This window comes from Phyllobates terribilis, unplaced genomic scaffold (genome assembly GCF_046119375.1).
Source record: "Phyllobates terribilis strain yellow unplaced genomic scaffold, ASM4611937v1 Scaffold_10__3_contigs__length_209671492, whole genome shotgun sequence".
Taxonomy (NCBI): domain Eukaryota; kingdom Metazoa; phylum Chordata; class Amphibia; order Anura; family Dendrobatidae; genus Phyllobates; species Phyllobates terribilis.
The window spans coordinates 193749918-193777707 of NW_027362770.1; the positions used below are offsets into that span (position 1 = coordinate 193749918).

The 27790-nt window shown below is 48.6% G+C and overlaps 1 protein-coding gene across 26 annotated transcripts in view; it reads right to left on the bottom strand.

Annotated features, from left to right (window-relative positions):
- MICAL3 (microtubule associated monooxygenase, calponin and LIM domain containing 3) overlaps positions 1-26066 on the bottom strand; it is an 86098-nt gene extending 60032 nt beyond the window's left edge. For 25 of the 26 annotated variants that reach the window (XM_073650440.1, XM_073650439.1, XM_073650437.1 and 22 more), the window contains exons 1-9: positions 25706-25840; positions 3223-3563; positions 2936-3143; positions 1576-1692; positions 1170-1271; positions 931-1086; positions 744-844; positions 390-647; positions 198-313 (exon numbers count right to left, since the gene is read on the bottom strand). In XM_073650440.1, the coding sequence (XP_073506541.1) occupies positions 198-313; positions 390-647; positions 744-844; positions 931-1086; positions 1170-1271; positions 1576-1692; positions 2936-3143; positions 3223-3486 (1322 nt within the window). In that variant the 5' untranslated portion in view covers positions 3487-3563; positions 25706-25840. Of the gene's footprint in view, positions 1-197; positions 314-389; positions 648-743; positions 845-930; positions 1087-1169; positions 1272-1575; positions 1693-2935; positions 3144-3222; positions 3564-25705; positions 25841-25954 lie in introns of those variants that run through there. The other variant, XM_073650416.1, reaches the window with a different exon arrangement.
- Between the last annotated feature and the right edge of the window lie 1724 nt (positions 26067-27790).

Below are 27790 nucleotides of genomic sequence, written 5' to 3' on the forward strand. Positions count from 1 at the left end.
CACAGTGACTGCACCAGCAGAATAGTGAGTGCAGCTCTGGAGTATAATACAGGATGTAACTCAGGATCTGTAATGTAATGTATGTACACAGTGACTGCACCAGCAGAATATCGAGTGCAGCTCTGGAGTATAATATAGGATGTGCTCAGGATCAGTAATTTGTATCGTGGTTATCAGAGGCAATTACTGGCCATTACCTCTCGGCTAGGACCTCTAACGGGCTCGCTCCATAAGCCCAGCTGCGTACCATCCAAGCAGAGTCCATAGCGGCCAGGAAGCCTCGTGCTATGCCGGTGCCCATGGGCCAGAAAGGCTGTAGGATACATTACATATATTAGTGGATATACTACATGTAACGACATCTATATAATGAGATGCATCACACTGACCTCCAGGAGACTGTCGCCGACTAGCGCTACGAGCAGCCGGTGTCCGTTTCTCTCCCGCACCAGGCCGGCATTCTCGGAGGCGTACATGCAGGTGAAGTCAAACATGGCCACGTCCGGCTGCCCATAGTGATTGATGGCAAAATCCAGTGAGGGCAGCTGCTGATGGGTGGAGAAGCGTGCCGCCTCGGTGGCGTAGTTCTGCAGCGCCTCCTGATCCACGTTGGCCCGTGACAATAGCATCTCGGTGTCGGCATAATCCTGAAAACAAAGGACACGAGTATCATCCAGAGAAAGCAGTGAGAAGCGCAGGAGGATGTGTGTGTGGACAGTGACGGAGATCTGGACGACACTGACCTGTAAGATGACCCCTTTCTCCAGAAGACTCTGCTTCTTGGCCGTCATCACAAAGTAGTGGGTGTCATCCTTGTAGTAGACGATGTTCTCCAGATCGATCCCTGCGAGGGCAGAATACAGGGAAGATCAGCCCCATCCTTGCAGACGACCCCCCCACATCCCAGACCAGAAGCCCCCGGACACTGACCCGTTGCCTCGCGCAGATCCTGGAAGAACTTCTGATTGAAGATGAAGGCGACGCCGCTGATCTCCTCCACCTTGGCCTCCGCCGTCGTGTTTCGGTTGATAAAATTGGCGGTGATGGCGATGGCGAGTTTACCGCGAAACTCTTTCCTTCGGAAACCTGACAAAGCGCATAATGATTACAACGCTGATGGCAGCGGCACTGAATACCTCCTGCCGCCCCCAAACCACGGGGACACTCACCGGCCAATGTGTTCCTCCGGCCGTCGGCGCCGATGATTACATCAAAGTCGTATTCTGATATGGGGTGACCCTTGGGGTGCACTTTGGCCCTCCAGCCGATACCTGAAAGACAAGGGATCCGGTGACGTCCGTGTACGATATAACACGGCAGAGGATGCCGAGCAGCAGCAGCGCACTTTGCTTTATTGATCCGGTATTGATCCCAAATGTCATCTTGTGCTCTAGTCACATCCAGAGCTGCACGGACAATGCTGCCGACAGCTCGCAATATACGACTACTGCAGAAAAGTCAATTGCAACGCCCCCCAGCAACGTGCCCCCTACCCATCTACAACATGCCACCCTCTCCCTCCGACATGTGTCCCACCCCCATCTACAACAGGTCATACGCCCCCCAGTAACTCACGCTCATTTTCCTGCTCTTCTGGGGGCTCGATCAGTCCCTGGAACTCGACGTTGACGTGTATCTCGATCCCCAGGATGAGGGAGACCTTCAGAAGGATGAGCTGGAGCTGCCGAATACCTGGCGGGAAAAGGATCAGTGGCGTTACAGGATAGTGTTGTCCCCAAGAGCTGACAATCTATTCTCCTCATACACCAGGGCTCCAATGGCCGGGACCCCTAGGTTCTTACTATTCCACCACTGTCCCAGGTCCGGGACCCCCAGGTTCTTACTATTCCACCACTGTCCCAGGTCCGGGACCCTCAGGTTCTTACTATTCCACCACTGTCCCAGGTCCGGGACCCCCAGGATCTTACTATTCCACCACTGTCCCAATTCTGGGACCCCCAGGATCTTACTATTCCACCACTGTCCCAGGTCCGGGACCACCAGGATCTTACTATTCCACCACTGTCCCAGGTCCGGGACCCCCAGGTTCTTACTATTCCACCACTGTCCCAGGTCCGGGACCCCCAGGATCTTACTATTCCACCACTGTCCCAGGTCCGGGACCCCCAGGATCTTACTATCCCACCACTGTCCCAGGTCCGGGACCCCCAGGATCTTACTATCCCACCACTGTCCTAGGTACCTGACAGCATTAGAAGTAACGCGAGGCTCGTCTGGGGTTATTAGGGTGCACGCTCCCCATTAGTCACACGCTCTGGGGGTCTCCTTTACTGCCTGCGGCTCGCTCCTCCATTATAAACCAGAACAAGTATGTTTGGACTGGACGAGAACAAGTCTTACACAAGATTCCTGAGCGCCTGGCATCGGCCCGGGCTGTGAATACCCGCCAGGGAATGTCTGCAGCCGACACCACGGGAGGCCATTAACCCCGCACAGGAATGTAAAGCCCTGAAATGTATACGGTGGGGGGCTCACGAGGCCGTGGTGTCTCCTCCAGAGACCCCCGGGTCAGTACAGGAAGGGGTCGGCCACATATGCCTATATAATGTACATGATACCGGTTACACCAGGAGTTTTCTGCATCCTTAGTCACTCTGTAATATTTGGGAAAGCTGGATGGCGTCCAGAGAACCAGGCTGGTGTATATGGGTAATTACATACTGATATTACCCGTACGGACATATCCTCTTATGGACTGACCAGCCAGGAGTCTGGGAAAGCTGAGTGACAGTCCAGAGAGGAGAGACTAGGAAGCGGCCCAGAGTAATAATATTATATGTGCACATTAGCGAGACGGCGGAAGTGTGAAGTCACCGTAGCAAGTTACGACAGCCGACCACATGTCTGTGAAATGGGGACAAGTGTAATGCAGGCCATGGCCACTAGATGGCGGCACTGGGATGGGGGTACTCACTGATGTGATCAATGGCTCCGGCACAGAACTTCCCATAGAATTTCTTGGCGCCGAGACCTCGCAAGTCGTGGATGGTGAATGGCCACAAGTGCAGGACGTTGTTCCTGGAGAAGGCGTCCCTCTTCTCCACCACCACCACCTTGGCCCCGAGGAAGCTGAGCTCTATGGCAGTGCGCAGCCCGCAGGGGCCCGCGCCGATGATTAGACACTGAAGAGGGAACAATGTAAAGACATGAGCAAAGGTAAGGACACACAAGACCCCGGCCCCCGCGGAGGAGGCGGCCCACCTTGGCGTTGCTGCAGGCCTTGCCCTTCTTGTAGTCCTTGTGGCTGCTCCTCTTGTCCAGCTTCGACCACAGGGCTTTGGCTTTCCAGTAGTTGAGTTTGGACTTGAGTTTGTGGTAGAAGGATCGGTAGTTGCGCGGCTTCAGCTCCAGGTAGTCGCATAGTTCCTGGAAGCTTTTCACCGTCCCTTTGCAGGTCGTGGCCTGGACGAAGCGGTCGAACAGGACGTGGGCCTGGATCGCATTATCGTTACGGCCGTCCTCCATCGCTCTGCGCTGGGCCGGGACCCTCCGCCGTGTCAGCCTCCTCAGAGAAGCTGCTTTAAAGGCCGGCCATCTTTAACCTGACGGGGCAGAGCGTTAGGAGACTTACAAACCAGACGTCAGGAAGAATCATTAATGGAGCAGCGATCGTCCCTCCAGTAATGGCTGATAACAGGGAGTAATAGACTGTAGTCTGTCACCATGGGGGTCACTCTGGACATACAGACAGTGTTTGCATGACACCACAAGGGGTTAAACAGAAGCCATTGTGTAAATCCCAGTCATGTGCGTCCCATCAGTTACCACGGTGCGATAAACCTCCGACCCCCCCCACGCGCGCCGGCGTCTGGACAAGGAGAACGGTTACTTTGGCGCAAAATCAGACATTCTGGGGAAAAACCGCGGCCAATGTAAACAGGCGGCGGCCGAGTGTTACGGGCAGCGAACGTCACACCGCCACTAAAAGTAAAAGCCGACTGGTTGCTATGGGCAACAGCATAAATATGGCCGCCAGTAAAAAAAAAAATAAAATATAAAATATTATTAATAATAATAGTAATATAAAATAACATTAATAAAATAATAATAATTTGAAATTTTGATAAAAAAAAAAAAAAAAATCCCCTAAAATCTGAGTCACGTCCCGGACGGTCACCTCCGTTCTGTGGCAAGAGGAAGAGATGTCACATTCCAGGGGTGAGAAACACCGCGACCATCGCATCCGGATCCAGACCATACGTGGAAACCAGAATCCTGGCCGACCCCGCAGGAAGGGACACCTTAAATGTGACCCCCGAGAGGAAGCACCGGTGGGATGGGGATAACTTGCTGTTATCTGGGCTGAGAGCTATTGTTCCCCGTTATCAGCGATTGCATGCTAAATATTTAAGGCCATACGGCATCTTGGTGATGATTTGTGTGTGATGTCAGCGAGCGCAGACCTCGTGTTTCCACTATAAACATTCCCCCGGGACTCCGGAGCAGCGCTCACCAGGAAGCATTTTTTCCCCCGTTGCTTCTCGGAAAGAAATGACCTCCGTCGCCCCCTTTTGAGACAATCATGGTCAAAATGTGTATTCAAATACAGCGGTACAGTGTATGAATATAATTCCAGAATCTCGGTGAAGACTGGCACTGGAAAGCTCGCTGGCGTCATCCAGCATCTGCTACACATGGAGGCGATTAAGAAATAAAAAAACCCGATACGAGAGGATGATCCAGCGAGGCCGACCCCAGACTGAGCGGGGATTAAATCTGTGTCATGGAGAACAGGTGTCTGGCAGCGCCCGTATTGCCCCGCGCCAGCCCGTATCGCCGCCAAAGCTGGAGATTTGCAGTTCATGAGCCGGTGATGACCCAGGACGAGGGCAACAAATGGTTAACATCAAGTACGACACCGGCGATCATATACATCCATAATATATATATATATATATATATATATATATATATATATATATATATATATATATATATATATATATATATATATATATATATATATATATATATATATATATATATATATAAAAAAGGGAAGGTTTCTCTTTAATTATCAGTCAGGAAATTGTGCCATAATTTACATCAGCTAAGTGGAAACAGTCAGCAAGCTGACTGGAAGGGAAATCTGTCCCGAATCGCAGCAAAAATAAAAAATTACCAGCTTCAAAATTCGATTTTTGTGCCAAATTTACATAGTTTGAGCCAAAAAAAAAAAAAAAAAAAAAATCAATATTTTAGTCCCGTAAGGACCGGACCATCTCAGACATGGCAGCTGTCGCAAGCCTAAAAACCGTACGATCTACACGCGGCGCCACAGCTACAGGCGGCGCGCCCCACAGCTACAGGCGGCGCGCCCCACAGCTACGAACCAGGTGAATACAGCAAACATTGTTGTTCCTAAGAGACGGCGCGTTTCGGGGCGCCGATAAACAAGAGACGATGGATACAGAGCGATGCAAGGGGGGGGTGAAGACTCCAGGCTCCTGAAATACTCTGCGGCTTATCTCAATCTCTCCGTAGAAAAAACTAGACATTATAAACGTCCAGGAATGTCGCCAATTGATTAAATAATGTCCCAAAAAAAAAGCGAATCCGTTTAGGCCGCCATTTTGTCTGCTGAGGCCTAAGTGATGTAAATAGATGAAAAGTACAAAGCGAAAATGGCCGACGAGTGCAAAATAAACACCACAAATCCCAGGCGAGGTGCCGACCTGATATAACCCCTCGTGTCCCGACCACAAAACCTGTAATGTCTTGGAGTAAACGCCGGCGGTCAGCCCCAAATCCTGCGCTGTCAGGGCCGTCACATCACAGCCGCTCGTCTCTCGTCCTGGCAGTGGCCATCGCTGCCTGAGCCTAACTAATATCCTAAAATGGAGCTGGACACCCGGGAGATGAAGAGGGCGTCCGTTCGCACGCCCCAAGTGTGAGGTGATCCTATAAATGTCCTGACTCACGTCTCTCACACCTCAGGCGGCCACCATTAGAACGCGATTACAGGAGGGGAGAGGTGTAATGAGGGGACGTGTTACTATTTTAGGTCACACTTATATGATATTATTCTCATTATTTGCGCTATGAACCAGATAAAAGATAAAAACGCGGCCATCGGGCCTTCCCTAGCCACACTTGTCCATAGGGAAGCTTTGCATAGCATCCAATCAGGACGCAGATCTCATTTTCAAATCTGCTGTGGAATGATGAAAGCTGGAAGCTGATTGGTTGCTAGGGGGTAACACCTCATGCACTGGTCTGAGGCCTAGTAAAAAGGCTAAACTGGAAGCCATTTTGTATCCAAAATAACAGATTGTGAATTGAGTAAAGTGATTCTACCCCAAACTCAAAATAACCATCATCCTCCTCTTCATTAATCGGCATATGTACGAGCCGAACATAGGCCGACAAACCGCCATTTATTCGTAGGATAAATGGCCGTTCGTGGTGCTCGGTGTCTGACAGCCCGGCGGCAAAAGTTTGTAAACAAAACATGACTTTATTGCTCTGTAATTGTATTCTGTCAGAGCCGGCGCGGAGGATTTTATCAGCATTTTAAGTGAAAGATGTTTTTCTTTCCATCTCCCCCTCCTGCGACAGATGCGGCCATTTTCCATAACTCAGCATTGCTAACAATCCAATCATTTATCCGGATGTTACTATTCAGTACATACAGCCCGGCAGGCAGGACAGTGCGGCCTTCACACCCTGCGCCGCGCGACCACACAAAGACGCATTATTCAGCCATGAAGAGGCCGGACTCCTGCACAAACCCTTGTATTGAGCGACCGTCGCTGCCGAGGATCAGATCCCCGACATAATAGAAATGAGAGGGGCAATAAAATCCCTTCATTACCGCAATATAATGTAATGTAGATCGACAATCATCAGCCGCCGGCGCAGTAATGTCAGCGAGCGCCATCTAAATGTAAATGGTCACAGACCGTCACCTCGCCGGAGGAATGAAATCAACACTAAGAGGAAGGAGCAGACGGGGAAAAAAAACCCGCCACATCTGTTCTGTCATCTCATCCCAAATGAATACCGCCGCACGGAGCAAAACGATACGAGAGATCGAAATACAATGACAAGACGGAAAAAGGGACAGCGTCTCCATTAACACCGCACTGGGGGCAACAGATGCAACGACCAATCCACTACCAAACCATAAAATAATAACTACTATAATACTGCCCCCTATGTACAAGAATATAACTACTATAATACTGCCCCCTATGTACAAGAATATAACTACTATAATACTGCCCCCTATGTACAAGAATATAACTACTATAATACTGCTCCCTATGTACAAGAATATAACTACTATAATACTGCTCCCTATGTACAAGAATATAACTACTATAATACTGCCCCCTATGTACAAGAATATAACTACTATAATACTGCTCCTATGTACAAGAATATAACTACTATAATACTGTCCCCTATGTACAAGAATATAACTACTATAATACTGCCCCCTATGTACAAGAATATAACTACTATAATACTGCTCCCTATGTACAAGAATATAACTACTATAATACTGCTCCCTATGTACAAGAATATAACTACTATAATACTGCCCCCTATGTACAAGAATATAACTACTATAATACTGCTCCTATGTACAAGAATATACCTACTATAATACTGCTCCCTATGTACAAGAATATAACTACTATAATACTGCCCCCTATGTACAAGAATATAACTACTATAATACTGCTCCTATGTACAAGAATATAACTACTATAATACTGCTGATCAGTCTTTCTCAGTTTGTGCTCCAGATCACTTCGCCACATTGGTACATAGATGGCCATGTCGCCCCCGGCCTGTATACAGTGGAGCTAAGCTGGAGGCCTTCAATGAGTCTCAGTGGGTCAAGAGGAGGGGTGCAAGGAAACAATGCTGCAACTGTTTACAAACACAGGAATGGCGGCCCCCGCATTACAGCATCGCCTTAAAATAAACCCTGCCACAGGGCAGAGAGGATGGAGGAGAACATGGGAAGCTGCCCAGGGGCCAAGCTCATCTCACAGACCTATGCCAGCTGACAAGTGTACAAGATGTTTCTCTGGATGAGCCCCGCACAAGGCATGTACTCTTCTGCTGCCAGAGACGCTGCACCCTGCAAGAATACAGAATCGTAGACTTATAATGCGGCTATTAACTGTGAAGTGTAATGTATCTGTCTGCTCACAGCATTGGTTGTTTAGATGACATATCTTATACATAGGGGGCAGTATTATAGTAGTTATATTCTTGTACATAGGGGCAGTATTATAGCAGTTATATTCTTGTACATAGGAGCAGTATTATAGTAGCTATATTCCTGTACAGAGGGGGCAGTATTATAGTAGTTATATTCATGTACATAGGGGGCAGTATTATAGTAGTTATATTCTTGTACATAGTAGCAGTATTATAGTAGTTATATTCTTGTACATAGGGGCAGTATTATAGTAGTTATATTCTTGTACATAGGGGACAGTATTATAGTAGTTATATTCTTGTACATAGGAGCAGTATTATAGTAGCTATATTCTTGTACATAGGGGGCAGTATTATAGTAGTTATATTCTTGTACATAGGGAGCAGGATTATAGTAGTTATATTCTTGTACATAGGGAGCAGGATTATAGTAGTTATATTCTTGTACATAGGGGGCAGTATTATAGCAGTTATATTCTTGTACATAGGGGGCAGTATTATAGTAGTTATTCTTGTACATAGGGGCAGTATTATAGTAGTTATATTCTTGTACATAGGGGCAGTATTATAGCAGTTATATTCTTGTACATAGGGGGCAGTATTATAGTAGTCATATTCCCTTTTAATCCTGCAGACGTATGATGTCGCCTCCTGGAGGGATGGGTGTCTGATCATTTCCGCTTTGTGATCGCCTCCTGGATCCGGTGTGGTCTTTTCTCCGTCCAGCACTTAGACCTGATCCTTTTCCTGTTTTGGGAGGGGGCAGCAGCCGCCTCTTTGTTGTAGTCGGCAGAACATGGTGTCAGTGGATCCGCGTCACTGCGCTGGGATAAGACTTCAAAACAATGTCTTCATACGATGAAAGCCTTAATATTAACTGTTGATGAAACGTCCGGTGATTTTATAAATCGTCCTGCTCGCCAGCGGTGAGATCACGGCGAGGCCAGAGGCCGCCAGCCTCCCATCGAGCGTCGTAAAAAAATGGCGATTGCTGGAAAGTAAAATCTACCCCAAAAATCGCGGTAAATGTCTGTGCAGCCACTCACTATAGATATTATAAGAACGTTGCCTGACAACTAATATGGCCGCCATTAACGCTCCCTTCTGGTTGTCACGTGCGCTCCACACCCGCCCACGCTATGTCTGCCAGACGGCGGGATGATAAGTGTGAAACGTGACAGGTACACAACAGCGTGAACACGGAGAAGCCGAGAGAGACATTTACGAGTCGTCCTGAACGCTCCGATCACGCGGAGACATTTACACATCTCATCAAACACGAAAATAAACATGTCACCCGTCCCCGTGTCACCACGATGAGGGAGGACTGACGGTCTATACATTCATGATGAGATCCGCGGGTTGTGTCGCCCCGATCTCCACAGATCCTGTCAGTGTCCGCCATGTTTACTGCCATCTCGTCAGACCAGCTGCTGCTGCCGCCCGGTAGGTTCCTGCGCCCCCGCGTGTCGGCCATACTTCACGAGCGGCCTATATGACGCAATGTGGAAAGACAGGTGACTGACACAAAGATGGCGGCGGAGAGGGAGCATCGGGTACAAATTCCACATACTGAGGTAATAAATGTGACCGGGGACCAACGTCAGGAGGCCGAGGTGGAGACGATGTCTAATGACCGGACATTTACCTCATAGGTGGCGGCAGAAGACTGGCATGACCGGAATATTCACCACATCCAGGAGGACGGCGGCCATTATAACCGTCCATAACAATCACATCAAGAGCTTTACTGCATCTAGTAAAGACGTCGCCACAAAGCAGCAGTGACACATAAAAGGCTTAGGTACACACATACAGAGACTTAGATACACCACTACATATCACAAAGGCTTAGATACACCATTAGACTGTATAACACAAGAGGCTTAGATACACAAGTAGATTGTGTCACACACAGACAGTGGGGAGATTTGAAGCTCGTGGCCCCATCTACCACGGGACCTCCGCCTTCTCATATGGGCCAAAAGGGACATTGTAGCCCCCCCGGGGGGCCGACTGCAGCCCCCGCACACACTGTAGGCACAACACATGACGGGCTTAGATACCACAGTAGACAAAATTAGACAAGAGAGGCTTAGATACAGCAATTCAGCGCACAGTATCACATCTCTAGACGATATAACAAGAGGCTTAGATACATCACTTCATAGTAGCACACGTGGCCGATTAGGTACACAGCTCGGAAGCACACGTGGCCGATTAGGTACACAGCTCGGAAGCACACGTGGCCGATTAGGTACACAGCTCGGAAGCACACGTGGCCGATTAGGTACACAGCTCGGAAGCACACGTGGCCGATTAGGTACACAGCTCGGAAGCACACGTGGCCGATTAGGTACACAGCTCGGAAGCACACGTGGCCGATTAGGTACACAGCTCGGAAGCACACGTGGCCGATTAGGTACACAGCTCGGTAGCACACGTGGCAGATTAGATACATCGGTCTCCCCTCCCGCCTGTTTCTGGTGACAGCAGCACACGTGTCGCTCACATGTCAATGACCTCACCGGGGGCCACGTCACATTTGGGGCCACGTTTTCTACATTCTTGGTGACGTCTCCGTCCAGCTGTAACATATTACAAATCCCAACACTAGACAGTCGCAGAGGGGGCGAGAGCGCAGCGAGACGCCCGGAGAACATTCCTCCGAGGGGATGGGAAAACATTACAGCGAAAACTGCAGGAGGGAAAAAGCAACCGTGAGAAGAGGACGGTGAGACCGCGCAGATACACCGCGCCAGGCTATACCGCGCCGCCATATCCCAGAACAACCGGCGGCGCTCCTGACCCCGCTCCAGCCTCAGGTATTACACACCGGCAGCTGAAGGGGTTAATGAAGAGCTGCGATGAGGACGACTGCGGCCTCTTCCCGTCTACACGCCGGAGACCCAGCGCCTCCATATTTGGCCTGATGCGTCACCACATTGGCACAACACCTGCCCCGGCCGACAGAAGAGAAGGGGGCCGGACCCCCAAACGACTGATCCCCGTCACCTGCCCATTGCCAAGTAAAAGAAACGGTCAAGGTGCATGTACCTTCTGAACATGCGCCTACTGGAAACTAACAACAAGTTGCTGTTGATGGATCTCATATCATAGATAGTGAGTATTCGGGTCCTGCAGTTCTAAGAGCAATACCTTATGGCCTTCTCAGATCAGTGAGCAGCATCTCGCCTGCTTGCTGATGGTTTCCATGTATTATCGACTTTCCTTCTTCTATGAAAAGTAAAAAAAAATAAATGAAAGATTGTGTAGCTGCTGTTATGTAAGAGTCCTACAGGGGAGAGGGCAGAGGGGGCGCCGCGTCTCTTAACCCATGAAGGGAGCAGCACAGCTGCAGGAATAGATAACGTTACGGACATCGTCAGGCGGGCGGCTGCAGATCCGCGCACACGTGACTCAGCGCCGCGAGAAGAAAGCCACACGTGGACCACCCATGACCGCAGCGCCCCCAGGAAAGAATCCTCACACAGAATGCACCGCGAACATCAGATACTGAGAGAAGCGTGTATCCAACCCAGTCATGTGTGATACTATCTGCTGCGCCAAGTATCTACATCTAATCATGTATCGGGGGAGGAGACTGCAGGATGAGAAGTCTGCCCCCTATAGGATAAAGAGCGCTGCTGAGGCCGCCCCGATATCCCGAGCTCCCGACTTCTCCCGTCACAACGCTCCACTCAGCAATTCTTAATTACATCCGCTGCGTCGTCGCGCCGTATTCAGACTAAGCCTTATATTTCCTGAAGACTGGGTGGGACCCGAGACCACAGAGTTACAATAAACCAGACATTTTCTCCCCCCCCCGCACACGACAAGTTCCAACGAGCCGGAGCCATGACAGAATACAACGCCGTAACTACAACACCTGGACAGGCCGCGACAGCCCCGACCGACAGCAGCTACGGCGCTGATGTCATATATATGATGAGACGCGAAAAGTATGCAGCAGCCGCACAGAGGCGAGAAAGCAGTACAGATCGCGTCAAAAGCTTTCATACTGACCAAGGTTACCTCTGCCAGCGACCTCACAGGCATTCTCAACTTACTATGTCGCTTACAGACGCAACATAGAACATTTTAGGAGACTTTCGGAGTCTCAGGATTTCGCCACCATTAGATGAGAAGCATTAATCTGTATCCACCTGTCTAAAAGGAGTAACGTGTGATTAGTTCAGCCTCAGGACTTGGACGTCCACCCCAGCAAGACAATATGGCTGCCGTCACCGCTCCTTAAGGATTCACCGTACCGGTAAATAAAGGCCAGAGCAAAAATCGATGCTTTCAGTCATGTGACCTGACAATTATGGTGCCAACTAGATCAGACAGCATTGATACCCCATAGTCAATCCTCATCCCAATCAAAATCCAATAGTCCAGACAGTCTGGTAATCCAGCGCTTCTCAGCTCTCTGGAGGGTTGAGCAATAAGCAGCGATGTAATAAGCTCCGGCTGTCATCACCGCCGCAGCTGAAAGGACAACGCACATGACACCGGAATACCGGCTACTGAGTCCCATAGTCAAGAGCCGGAGATTATGGGAGAGAGTGGGATCAGGGCTGGAAGATTAGGATCCTAAGACTAACGGATTCCACGTCCAGGACACTGGAGGCGAGGACAGAGGACTTATCCCCGCGACACCGACCTTTACACCAGATTAAAGGCACAGTCAGTAACCGAATAAGTCAGGAGCTTTCTGCAGATTCCTCTGGTGACTCCTGCAACAGACATTCCGATAGAGGGTAATCAAGCAAGTACTATCCTCCAGAGCTGCACTCACTATTCTGCTGGTGCAGTCACTGTGTACATACATTACATTACTGATCCTGAGTTACATCCTGTATTATACTCCAGAGCTGCACTCACTATTCTGCTGGTGCAGGCACTGTGTACTTACATTACATTGCTGATCCTGAGTTACATCCTGTATTATACTCCAGAGCTGCACTCACTATTCTGCTGGTGCAGTCACTGTGTACATACATTACATTACTGATCCTGAGTTACATTCTGTATTATACTCCAGAGCTGTACTCACTATTCTGCTGGTGCAGTCACTGTGTACATACATTACATTACTGATCCTGAGTTACCTCCTGTATTATACTCCAGAGCTGCACTCACTATTCTGCTGGTGCAGTCACTGTGTACATACATTACATTACTGATCCTGAGTTACCTCCTGTATTATACTCCAGAGCTGCACTCACTATTCTGCTGGTGCAGTCACTGTGTACACACATTACATTACTGATCCTGAGTTACCTCCTGTATTATACTCCAGAGCTGCACTCACTATTCTGCTGGTGCAGTCACTGTGTACATACATTACATTACTGACCCTGAGTTACATCCTGTATTATACTCCAGAGCAGCACTCACTATTCTGCTGGTGCAGTCACTGTGTACATACATTACATTACTGATCCTGAGTTACATCCTGTATTATACTCCAGAGCTGCACTCACTATTCTGCTGGTGCCGTCACTGTGTACATACATTACATTACTGATCCTGAGTTACATCCTGTATTACACTCCAGAGCTGCACTCACTATTCTGCTGGTGCAGTCACTGTGTACATACATTACATTACTGATCCTGAGTTACATCCTGTATTATACTCCAGAGCTGCACTCACTATTCTGCTGGTGCAGTCACTGTGTATATACATTACATTACTGATCCTGAGTTACCTCCTGTATTATACCCCAGAGCTGCACTCACTATTCTGCTGGTGCAGTCACTGTGTACATACATTACATTACTGATCCTGAGTTACACCCTGTATTATACTCCAGAGCTGCACTCACTATTCTGCTGGTGCAGTCACTGTGTACATACATTACATTACTTATCCTGAGTTACATCCTGTATTATACTCCAAAGCTGCACTCACTATTCTGCTGGTGCAGTCACTGTGTACATACATTACATTACTGACCCTGAGTTACCTCCTGTATTATACTCCAGAGCTGCACTCACTATTCTGCTGGTGCAGTCACTGTGTACATACACCAGGCTGAAGTGAAAAATGGAGGATGTGGACATGGAGACCACAGAAAGGGTTAACGATCTGGTCAGGAGCTCGGAATGGGATGATTGTAGAATTCCAGGGTGGAACGTTGCGCTGTGTGCCCTGAGGTCACTATGACCCCGGGGTGTAAATACAGGGCGTCACTACCACAATACACCAGTAAGTGCAGTACCTGTCCGCGCCTGCACTGATGGGGGCGCTGACACACATTCAGTCATCACTAGGTGACAACTCAGGAACTACAGTCATACCGGTTGTCACCCAACTTCTCCAAAAATTACAGACTAACCCCTTTATATCCCTCCCATGGATCCATCACACCTACTTCCTGCACCTCCTAAAAGTGCAGGGGGTGACTATGCAGAGCCATGAATATTCATCGGAGTGGAAGCTGCAATTATCTCGGCGGAGACGTCTCATCATCCTTCCATTTAAGTCATTTTTAGCCCGTGGTCTCTGGGTGCGTGTCGCTGCCTGACTATAATAACACAGGGCGGGGGAGGGGCCGGCCATTATCTGTCTCCTGAAGAACACGCCGAGCGCTGCCAAACCCACAATCCCCTGCAGGGACCGCGCCGCCTCACACCGGCGACCGTAGGGTTAACGTGCCCGGCGACAATGGCAGGTGTGGATGTGATACATACCGCCACAGAGGGCACCTGCGGATGTGACAAGTGGGCGGGGTTTGTTGTATCATTCAGATATCACCGGGATTAGCGACAGCGCGGAACAACATAGAATACAATCCTCTAAATCCGGGAGATTACGATCCTGGACGACGGAGAGAAATGCGGTTTTTCTATTTAATCAGCGATTAAGATGTTTCATTCATCTATTTCCCAACCCGATGTGTGCGGCACGTCGTTTTGTGTACACAGCCCCGGCGCACAGGAAGACATTGACATCCGAGATGACATTCACCATCCTGATCGATCTGGAGCGGCACGGCAACGGCTGGCGGTCGGGCCCTCCTCGGCAACGGCTGGCGGTCGGGCCCTCCTCGGCAACGGCTGGCGGTCGGGCCCTCCTCGGCAACGGCTGGCGGTCGGGCCCTCCTCGGCAACGGCTGGCGGTCGGGCCCCCCGGGGGAAAATAATGACCCGAAATCCTAAACACAGGAGGGGGTCGAGTAGCACGGACACGAAAAAAAAACAAACACAACGGCGAATCTCCGGATCTGCGTGGAAAAGAAAGCGACGACCCCAGAGAGGAGACGGGAAAAAAAAAAAACAAGCATTTAGCAGCATCCATTATTTATGGGATCCCTTCTTGCCATCATTTAATCAGATTCACTCAGAATTCATGAGTACGGCGGCGCAAAGGAAGGCTGGCGGCAAGAACGGTGGGGGAGGGGCAGAAAATTCGCACTTTGCTAAATCAAAAGAAAAAAAAAAAAAAAGAGAGGCTATGGGGTGACCCTACTTTCCATCAGGTCCTGTAATTTTCTTTTCATTTACTCACGATTTGTTGAAAATGTACTTATTTAATGATAATGTTGCCACCAGGTGGCGCTGTTCTATTGCTTCCTCTGAGCTTTCACTGGCTCTGGCGCATTTCATGTGTTTGCATCGCTCATGGCTTCAACCCAGCGAGATAAAAGGAGCAAAGGAAACAACAACCCCCCCGACCTTGTTCTTCACCTTCTATCAAAACCGGATTCTCACCTGCTCCAGAATGAGAGACCCCCAAATCCTGCATCAGAAAATACATCAGATGTCTGGGACAGGAGTAACGCTCGTTTACACGTCTGTATATGAGGAGTGTTCCCCTTTAAAAGGAGTATTTTTTTTTTTTTTTTTAATTGGCTTCCGCCAAATCATCCATAATTTATTTAGAATAAAGGGACAAACAATGGATAAAGTGAGCTCCGCGGGGGCGGGGCATGTGTGACAAACCAGATCCCATATCTGTCTTACTGGAGGCCACATACCATGTACAATAGCGCCCCCTATAACCACATTATTACCACATGAGTCATGGAAAAGGGGAGTCTCTGGAAGAGTTCCCCTTTGAGTTATAATAACACCCCCCTCCCCCATCTCCTATATAATTGTCCTGGCAATAAAACACTCTGGCGTCCCTTGAGAAATTATGAACAAGTCCTGGACGGCCACAGCGAGAAACTGCAAAAAAAGTCCAACTAAATCATTCACCACGATGACAAGAGGCGGCCGCCGCGCCAAAAAAAAGAGTATTTATAGAAAATATCTAATGAGTCACAAAATACTTCACACATCAAATCAGACAGAGCGCGAGGAGCTACAACCACCAAGAGGGCGGCGCTAAAGAGATCGCTGCAGGTCCTGTATATGGCAGGACCCAAAGGCTTATTGATGCACATTGGGGGAGAAAGGGGCGAGCCTGACAACATAGCTGCGATGCTCTGACGACTATTCTACGACAGAAAGGGGAGTCGGGGCGCGCCAGGGCAGCCCCGACAGAAAGGGGAGTCGGGGCGCGCCAGGGCAGCCCCGACAGAAAGAAAGACGGGGCGCGCAGGACAGCCACGACAGAAAGGAAGACGGGGTGCGCAGGGCAGCCACGACAGAAAGGAAGACGGGGAGCGCAGGGCAGCCTCGACAGAAAGGAAGACGGGGAGCGCAGGGCAGCCTCGACAGAAAGGAAGACGGGGAGCGCAGGGCAGCCTCGACAGAAAGGAAGACGGGGAGCGCAGGGCAGCCTCGACAGAAAGGAAGACGGGGAGCGCAGGGCAGCCACGACAGAAAGGAAGACGGGGAGCGCAGGACAGCCACGACAGAAAGGAAGTCGGGGAGCGCAGGACAGCCACGACAGAAAGGAAGTCGGGGAGCGCAGGACAGCCACGACAGAAAGGAAGTCGGGGAGCGCAGGACAGCCACGACAGAAAGGAAGTCGGGGAGCGCAGGACAGCCACGACAGAAAGGAAGTCGGGGAGCGCAGGACAGCCACGACAGAAAGGAAGACGGGGCGCGCAGGACAGCCACGACAGAAAGGAAGACGGGGCGCGCAGGACAGCCACGACAGAAAGGAAAACTGGGCGCGCAGGACAGCCACGACAGAAAGCAAGACGGGGCGCGCAGGACAGCCACGACAGAAAGGAAGACGGGGCGCGCAGGACAGCCACGACAGAAAGGAAGACGGGGCGCGCAGGACAGCCACGACAGAAAGGAAGACGGGGCGCGCAGGACAGCCACGACAGAAAGGAAGACGGGGCGCGCAGGACAGCCACGACAGAAAGGAAGACGGGGAGCGCAGGACAGCCACGACAGAAAGGAAGACGGGGAGCGCAGGACAGCCACGACAGAAAGGAAGACGGGGAGCGCAGGACAGCCACAACAGAAAGGAAGACGAGGCGCGCAGGACAGCCATGACAGAAAGGAAGACGGGGCGCACAGGACAGCCACGACAGAAAGGAAGACGGGGCGCGCAGAACAGCCACGACAGAAAGGAAAACGGGGCGCGCAGGACAGCCACGACAGAAAGGAAAACGGGGCGCGCAGGACAGCCACGACAGAAAGGAAAACGGGGCGCGCAGGACAGCCACGACAGAAAGGAAGACGGGGAGCGCAGGGCAGCCACGACAGAAAGGAAGACGGGGTGCGCAGGGCAGCCACGACAGAAAGGAAGACGGGGTGCGCAGGGCAGCCACGACAGAAAGGAAGACGGGGCGCGCAGGACAGCCACGACAGAAAGGAAGACGAGGCGCGCAGGACAGCCACGACAGAAAGGAAGACGAGGCGCGCAGGACAACCACGACAGAAAGGAAGACGAGGCGCGCAGGACAGCCACGACAGAAAGGAAGACGGGGCGCGCAGGACAGCCACGACAGAAAGTAACCACTACACGTCGAGCATCGCACCCACCAGGCAGGTGGTTTTAATGTTCTGACTGGATTGAGTAAGGAAAAGTGGAGCGCCTCCTTCCTCCGGGAGGGCGGGCCGATAAGCAGCCAGCACCACCCTGCCTCACCGCCCGGGGTCAGGGAGATAAGGTTACCGGGCCTCTCGGATCCTCCAAACCTGACATCACATTCCTGCAGATTGATTACACCCATGTCCAATACTGACCCAGATCTGAGAGCTGCGGGGGGCTGCCGGCAACACAGGGGTCAGGTAACCATAGACCATTAAACCCCAAAATAGGACGGCCGCCATTTATACTACACTGTCAGTCGCTGTACCTAATGTAGTGTCAAAGGGAATTCCAGCAGTGGGGTCTGGGATCCCCCTTTACCCTGCAGGAGGCTGAGATTCTTCTGAAGTCTCTGGAGATCAGAGTTACTGAAGACTGAACTTTTTGAACTTCCGCCTCATAGGGTCAGAAAGGGTTTTGGTCCCTTTAAATGATTGGGATGACTGACTTAAGATCCCACAGGGCCTGAAGACCACCGGCATCAGCCCCTGGCAACCAATCAGATTACAGCTGGGCACGGGGACCATTTTTTGGACACCTGACTAACCTCCTCCAGGGGCTATACAGTCATTAAGGCATAAAGCTGACTGGAGGTTTAATAAATATGGAGTTCCCCTTTAAGTACCTACAGGCCAGCTTGGTACCTTAAAGGGCCAGTAACCCTTACAATCTGAAAGGTATAAAACTATATCTGATGACTGCACGGACCCAGGACAGCGGCGAGGAGCATTAGAGGAACTCCATGGCAGCCGTGTCTGGGTTGTATCAGCTGCTGGCAGAGCTGGGTGACAACTCGTATGGCCACCATGACACATTTATGTGGTTGTCAGACGTTAGAGCGGCCATATTGGCTGTCACCCAGCTTTCCCAGAGCCGGATAGGACGAGCTTAGGACCGGGAGTAGGAGTTCTTTATATGTCCCCCGTGCATCGTCTCGCTCGGCGCCGACACACGGGGTCACATGACCGCGCAGAACGTCTCATTACAGCCCAAGATTCTTCAACCAGAAAACCACTAAAAGCTTTTACAAGAACAAACAAACAGGAGAAATGGGAAGAAGCGCCGCAGCGGCCGGGGGGGGGGGGGCCGATTCCAGCTCTGGAGCCCTAATATAACCAAAATAAAACACAAAGACCCCCACATCCACCTGCCCAGTCCTTGAAGGAGGTCACAGCCGCACACAGGGGGGGGGCTCCGGAATGACATAGTCACCCCCATATGGGGGTCTGAGACCCCAAGTGGCATCATGTGATCTATGTGCAGCTCTGCACTTGTCACCTGATGGCACCATTCTCCCCAGTGTCTGGTGAGCGGGCGGCCTCAGTAGAGGGTGACCCCTCTCTACGCCCCAGGGCGACTCCCCAGGTGCAGATCGCTCCTCCGCACCTTTATTCTCATTGTATCATACACAAAAGCCGCTGCTAAGAATACGAGAATGGAGAAGGTTCCCAGCAGAAAGCCTCCTCCGGCCGCGCTGCTGCCAAGGCACCGCGGGGTTAAAAATAGCCCGGTGACAGGAGGAATCTGCCGCCCGAGGACAAGTGCCACCTCAGTGCCAGGGGGGCCACGAGTCACAGGCCACGGCCAAGAAGGGGGGGGGGGGGGACACACAGAGCGTGTATGTATGTATGTATGTATGTATGTATGTATGTATGTATGTATGTATGTATGTATGTATGTATGTATGTATGTATGTATGTATGTATGTATGTATCTCTATATACACACTGCTCAAAAAAATAAAGGGAACACTTAAAGAACAGAATATAACTCCAAGTAAATGAAACTTCTGTGAAATCAAACTGTCCACTTAGGAAGCAACACTGATTGACAATCAATCTCACATGCTGTTGTGCAAATGGAATAGACAATAGATGGAAATTATTGGCAATTATCAAGATACCCTCAATAAAGGAGTGGTTCTGCAGGTGGGGACCACAGACCACATCTCAGTACCAATGCTTTCTGGCTGATGTTTTGGTCACTTTTGAATGTTGGTTGTGCTTTCACACTCGTGGTAGCAGGAGATGGACTCTACAACCCACAGAAGTTGTTGAGGTAGTGCAGCTCATCCAGGATGGCACATCAATGCGAGCTGTGGCAAGAAGGTTTGCTGTGTCTGTCAGCGTAGTGTCCAGAAGCTGGAGGCGCCACCAGGAGACAGGCCAGTACACCAGGAGACGTGGAGGGGGCCATAGGAGCAGGACCGCTACCTCTGCCTTTGTGCAAGGAGGAACAGGAGGAGCACTACCAGAGCCCTGCAAAATGACCTCCAGCAGGCCACAAATGTGCATGTGTCTGCACAAACGGTTAGAAACCGACTCCGTGAGGGTGGTATGAGGGCTCGACATCCACAGATAGGGTCTGTGCTCACAGCCCAACACCGTGCAGGACGCTTGGCATTTGCCACAGAACACCAGGATTGGCAAAGTCACCACTGGCGCCCCGTGCTCTTCACAGATGAAAGCAGGTTCACACTGAGCACATGTGACAGACGTGACAGAGTCTGGAGACGCCATGGAGAGCGATTTGCTGCCTGCAACATCCTTCAGCATGACCGGTTTGGCAATGGGTCAGTAATGGCGTGGGGTTGCATTTCTTTGGAGGGCCGCACAGCCCTCCATGTGCTCGCCAGAGGTAGCCTGACTGCCATTAGGTACCGAGATGAGATCCTCAGACCCCTTGTGAGACCATATGCTGGTGCGGTTGGCCCTGGGTTCCTCCTAATGCAGGACAATGCCAGACCTCATGTGGCTGGAGTGTGTCAGCAGTTCCTGCAAGATGAAGGCATTGAAGCTATGGACTGGCCGCCCGTTCCCCAGACCTGAATCCGATTGAGCACATCTGGGACATCATGTCTCGCTCCATCCACCAACGTCACGTGGCACCACAGACTGTCCAGGAGTTGGCGGATGCTTTAGTCCAGGTCTGGGAGGAGATCCCACAGGAGACCATCCGCAACCTCATCAGGAGCATGCCCAGGCGTTGTAGGGAGGTCATACAGGCACGTGGAGGCCACACACAATACTCAGCCTCATCAGGAGCATGCCCAGGCGTTGTAGGTAGGTCATACAGGCACGTGGAGGCCACACACAATACTCAGCCTCATCAGGAGCATGCCCAGGTGTTGTAGGGAGGTCATACAGGCACGTGGAGGCCACACACAATACTGAGCCTCATCAGGAGCATGCCCAGGCGTTGTAGGGAGGTCATACAGGCACGTGGAGGCCACACACAATACTCAGCCTCATCAGGAGCATGCCCAGGCGTTGTAGGGAGGTCATACAGGCACGTGGAGGCCACACACAATACTCAGCCTCATTGTGACTTGTTTTAAGGACATTACATCACAGTTGGATCAGCCTGTAGTGTGTTTTTCCACTTTAATTTTGGGGGTGACTCCACATCCAGGCCTCCATTGGTTAATAAATGTGATTTCCATTGATGATTTTTGTGTGATTTTGTTGTCAGCACATTCAGCTTTCTACAGAACAAAGTATTCAATGAGAAGATTTCATTCATTCACATCTAGGATGGGGTATTTCAGGGGTCCCTTTATTGTTTTGAGATATATATATGGGTGGAAAGGACACAGGGAAGCGCATATACAGGTGCATCTCACTAATAGAGTATCATCAAAAAGTTCATTTATTTCAGTTCTTCAATACAAAAAGTGAAGCTCCTATATTATATAGAGTCACTCTACACAATAGACCCCTCTGCGCGTGTAATGACTCTACACAATAGACCCCTCTGCGCGGGTAATGACTCTACACAATAGATCCCTCGGCGCGGGTAATGACTCTACACAATAGATCCCTCGGCGCGGGTAATGACTCTACAGAATAGATCCCTCGGCGCGGGTAATGACTCTACAGAATAGATCCCTCGGCGCGGGTAATGACTCTACAGAATAGATCCCTCGGCGCGGGTAATGACTCTACAGAATAGATCCCTCGGCGGGTAATGACTCTACAGAATAGATCCCTCGGCGGGTAATGACTCTACAGAATAGATCCCTCGGCGGGTAATGACTCTACAGAATAGATCCCTCGGCGGGTAATGACTCTACAGAATAGATCCCTCGGCGGGTAATGACTCTACAGAATAGATCCCTCGGCGGGTAATGACTCTACAGAATAGATCCCTCGGCGGGTAATGACTCTACAGAATAGATCCCTCGGCGGGTAATGACTCTACAGAATAGATCCCTCGGCGGGTAATGACTCTACAGAATAGATCCCTCGGCGGGTAATGACTCTACAGAATAGATCCCTCGGCGGGTAATGACTCTACAGAATAGATCCCTCGGCGGGTAATGACTCTACAGAATAGATCCCTCGGCGGGTAATGACTCTACAGAATAGATCCCTCGGCGGGTAATGACTCTACAGAATAGATCCCTCGGCGGGTAATGACTCTACAGAATAGATCCCTCAGGGGGTAATGACTCTATAGAATAGATCCCTCAGGGGGTAATGACTCTATAGAATAGATCCCTCTGGGGGTAATGACTCTATAGAATAGATCCCTCTGGGGGTAATGACTCTATAGAATAGATCCCTCTGGGGGTAATGACTCTATAGAATAGATCCCTCTGGGGGTAATGACTCTATAGAATAGATCCCTCTGGGGGTAATGACTCTATAGAATAGATCCCTCTGGGGGTAATGACTCTATAGAATAGATCCCTCTGGGGGTAATGACTCTATAGAATAGATCCCTCTGGGTGTAATGACTCTATAGAATAGATCCCTCTGGGTGTAATGACTCTATAGAATAGATCCCTCTGGGTGTAATGACTCTATAGAATAGATCCCTCTGGGTGTAATGACTCTATAGAATAGATCCCTCTGGGTGTAATGACTCTATAGAATAGATCCCTCTGGGTGTAATGACTCTATAGAATAGATCCCTCTGGGTGTAATGACTCTATAGAATAGATCCCTCTGCGTGTAATGACTCTATAGAATAGATCCCTCTGGGTGTAATTACTCTATAGAATAGATCCCTCTGGGTGTAATGACTCTATAGAATAGATCCCTCTGGGTGTAATGACTCTATAGAATAGATCCCTCTGGGTGTAATGACTCTATATAATATAGGAGCTTCACTTTTTGATGATAATCTAATTTTGTGACATGCACCTATAATATATATATATGGAACGGGACACGGGGAGCGTATATATAAGGGGGCAGGACGCATGTATATATATATTGGGGGGGGGCAGGATGCATGTATGTATATATATATATATATATATATATATATATATATATATATATATATATATATATATATATATATATATATATATATATATTGGGGGGGGCAGGATGCATGTATATATATATATTGGGGGGGCAGGACGCATGTATATATATATTGGGGGGGGCAGGACGCATGTATATATATATATTGGGGGGGCAGGACGCATGTATATGTATATATATATATTAGGGGGGGCAGGACGCATGTATATATATATATATATATTGGGGGGGCAGGACGCATGTATATATATATATATATATTGGGGGGGCAGGACGCATGTATATATATATATATTGGGGGGGGCAGGACGCATGTATATATATATATATATATATATTGGGGGGGGCAGGACGCATGTATATATATATATATATATATTGGGGGGGGCAGGACGCATGTATATATATATATATATATATTGGGGGGGGCAGGACGCATGTATATATATATATATATATTGGGGGGGGCAGGACGCATGTATATATATATATATATATTGGGGGGGGCAGGACGCATGTATATATATATATATATATATATATATATATATATATATATATATATATTGGGGGGGGCAGGACGCATGTATATATATATATATATTGGGGGGGGCAGGACGCATGTATATATATATATATATTGGGGGGGGCAGGACGCATGTATATATATATATATTGGGGGGGGCAGGACGCATGTATATATATATATTGGGGGGGGCAGGACGCATGTATATATATATATTGGGGGGGGCAGGACGCATGTATATATATATATATTGGGGGGGGCAGGACGCATGTATATATATATATATTGGGGGGGGCAGGACGCATGTATATATATATATTGGGGGGGGCAGGACGCATGTATATATATATATTGGGGGGGGCAGGACGCATATATATATATATATTGGGGGGGGCAGGACGCATATATATATATATATTGGGGGGGGCAGGACGCATATATATATATATATATATATATATATATATATATATATATATATATACATACATATACACACACACACATATATATATATTGGGGGGGCAGGACGCATGTATATATATATATTGGGGGGGGCAGGACGCATGTATATATATATATTGGGGGGGGCAGGACGCATGTATATATATATATATATTTGGGGGGGGCAGGACGCATGTACATATATATATATATTTGGGGGGGGCAGGACGCATGTACATATATATATATATATATATATATATATATATATATATATATATATTGGGGGGGCAGGACGCATGTATATATATATTGAGGGGGGGGCAGGACGCATGTATATATATATATTGGGGGGAAAGGCAGGACCCATGTATATATATATATACACACACATATATATATATTGGGGGGGCAGGACGCATGTATATATATATTGAGGGGGGGGGGCAGGACGCATGTATATATATATTGAGGGGGGGGGCAGGACGCATGTATATATATATATTGAGGGGGGGGGCAGGACGCATGTATATATATATATTGAGGGGGGGCAGGACGCATGTATATATATATATATTGGGGGGAAAGGCAGGACCCATGTATATATATATATACACACACATATATATATATTGGGGGGGCAGGACGCATGTATATATATATATTGAGGGGGGGGGCAGGACGCATGTATATATATATTGAGGGGGGGGGGCAGGACGCATGTATATATATATTGAGGGGGGGGGCAGGACGCATATATATATATATATATATATATATATATATATATATATATATATATATATATATATATATATATATATATATATATATATATATATATATATATATTGGGGGGGGCCTCTGGTACACTATATTCTCCGGCCGGACGCCAACACGGATGTGACCTCCACTCATCGCCATGGAGACGGATGGAATACACCGCTTCTTCGACGTAATAGGGTCATCATTCCGCTCCGCAGGTCATGTGACGTCCAGGATCCAACCAATGACCAGGTGTCACCAGCTGCGGACACCAGAGGGGAGGACTACAACCCCCAGCGGCCTCAGGCCATGCTGACAGTTGTAGTACTCCGGTCCATCCCAAGGTCACCGAGTACAAGCTTCCATCACACACAGGCCGTGTATGGAGGAGCCACCAGCCCACCAGGGGGAATCAGCCCTGCTGGGCCAGAGGCCAGAGCTGGGGAAGGAGGAGCAATGCTGGCACCAGACCTGCAAGGGTTAAACATCCACCTGGTGGGAGAGAAGGGGTTACACCGGCGACCAGGGCCGCGCCGTCACCGCTCACCTCCCAAGCCGCATCCCCGGGAAGTGCCGGCCCCGCCCGGCCGTGTGCGCTCAGCGATCAGCGGCCGCTCCAGGACTCCTCCGGACAGATCCGCGCTGCAACATTGTATCCAGCAGCAGAACAACCCGCAGCGCTGAGCGCTGGCCCCGCCCACCGGAGCAGACCACCCGCCCAGCGGAGGAGGGGAGAACGGATGGACGGAAGCTCACACACCTTCCAAACCGAGCGCACGGTGTAGAGAAGACTCACCCGGTAATCGTGCTGCTGACGTGCAGAGCGGCACTGCAGCTTAATAAAAGAAAAGCTCCCCCCTGGAATAGCTTAGATGGTACGACCCAGCCTATACACGCGATTGGTTGAAACGGAGTGTGAAAACTATAATAGAACGAATGGGGCGGGGCCTGAGCGAGGATGAAAGGACCAATGGGAAAGCGGGGATTAATGATAGGCTCCGCCCACTGGTGTGCGGTAACAGAGTTAAAGAGACAGCACACCTTATTATTATTAATAATAATAATAATAATAATAATAATATCATGATGATTGTTATTATTATTTCCCATATTATATATTCCTGATACCACTGTGACGTCATTATATACTATAATTATTTTCTAGAATTTATAACTATTCTGTACAACACTCGCTACATAGAAAGGTATAAAAATAGAGAAGGCTGCGGTACCTGATACAGTCTGTACAGTACTATAGAATGAAACAAGAGATACCCAGGTTATATCAGCTGTACATGTATAATTATATACAGGAGATACCCAGGTTATACCAGCTGTACATATATAATTATATACAGGAGATGCCCAGGTTATACCAGCTGTACATATATAATTATATACAGGAGATGCCTAGGTTATACCAGCTGTACATGTATAATTATATACAGGAGATACCCAGGTTATACCAGCTGTACATGTATAATTATATACAGGAGATGCCCAGGTTATACCAGCTGTACATGTATAATTATATACAGGAGATACCCAGGTTATACCAGCTGTACATATATAATTATATACAGGAGATGCCCAGGTTATACCAGCTGTACATATATAATTATATACAGGAGATGCCTAGGTTATACCAGCTGTACATGTATAATTATATACAGGAGATACCCAGGTTATACCAGCTGTACATATATAATTATATACAGGAGATGCCCAGGTTATACCAGCTGTACATATATAATTATATACAGGAGATGCCCAGGTTATACCAGCTGTACATGTATAATTATATACAGGAGATGCCCAGGTTATACCGGCTGTACATATATAATTATATACAGGAGATGCCCAGGTTATACCAGCTGTACATATATAATTATATACAGGAGATGCCCAGGTTATACCAGCTGTACATGTATAATTATATACAGGAGATACCCAGGTTATACCAGCTGTACATATATAATTATATACAGGAGATGCCCAGGTTATACCAGCTGTACATATATAATTATATACAGGAGATGCCTAGGTTATACCAGCTGTACATGTATAATTATATACAGGAGATACCCAGGTTATACCAGCTGTACATATATAATTATATACAGGAGATGCCCAGGTTATACCAGCTGTACATATATAATTATATACAGGAGATGCCCAGGTTATACCAGCTGTACATGTATAATTATATACAGGAGATGCCCAGGTTATACCGGCTGTACATATATAATTATATACAGGAGATGCCCAGGTTATACCAGCTGTACATATATAATTATATACAGGAGATGCCCAGGTTATACCAGCTGTACATATATAATTATATACAGGAGATGCCCAGGTTATATCAGCTGTACATATATAATTATATACAGGAGATGCCCAGGTTATATCAGCTGTACATATATAATTATATACAGGAGATGCCCAGGTTATATCAGCTGTACATGTATAATTATATACAGGAGATACCCAGGTTATACCAGCTATACATATATAATTATATACAGGAGATGCCCAGGTTATACCAGCTGTACATGTATAATTATATACAGGAGATACCCAGGTTATACCAGCTGTACATGTATAATTATATACAGGAGATGCCCAGGTT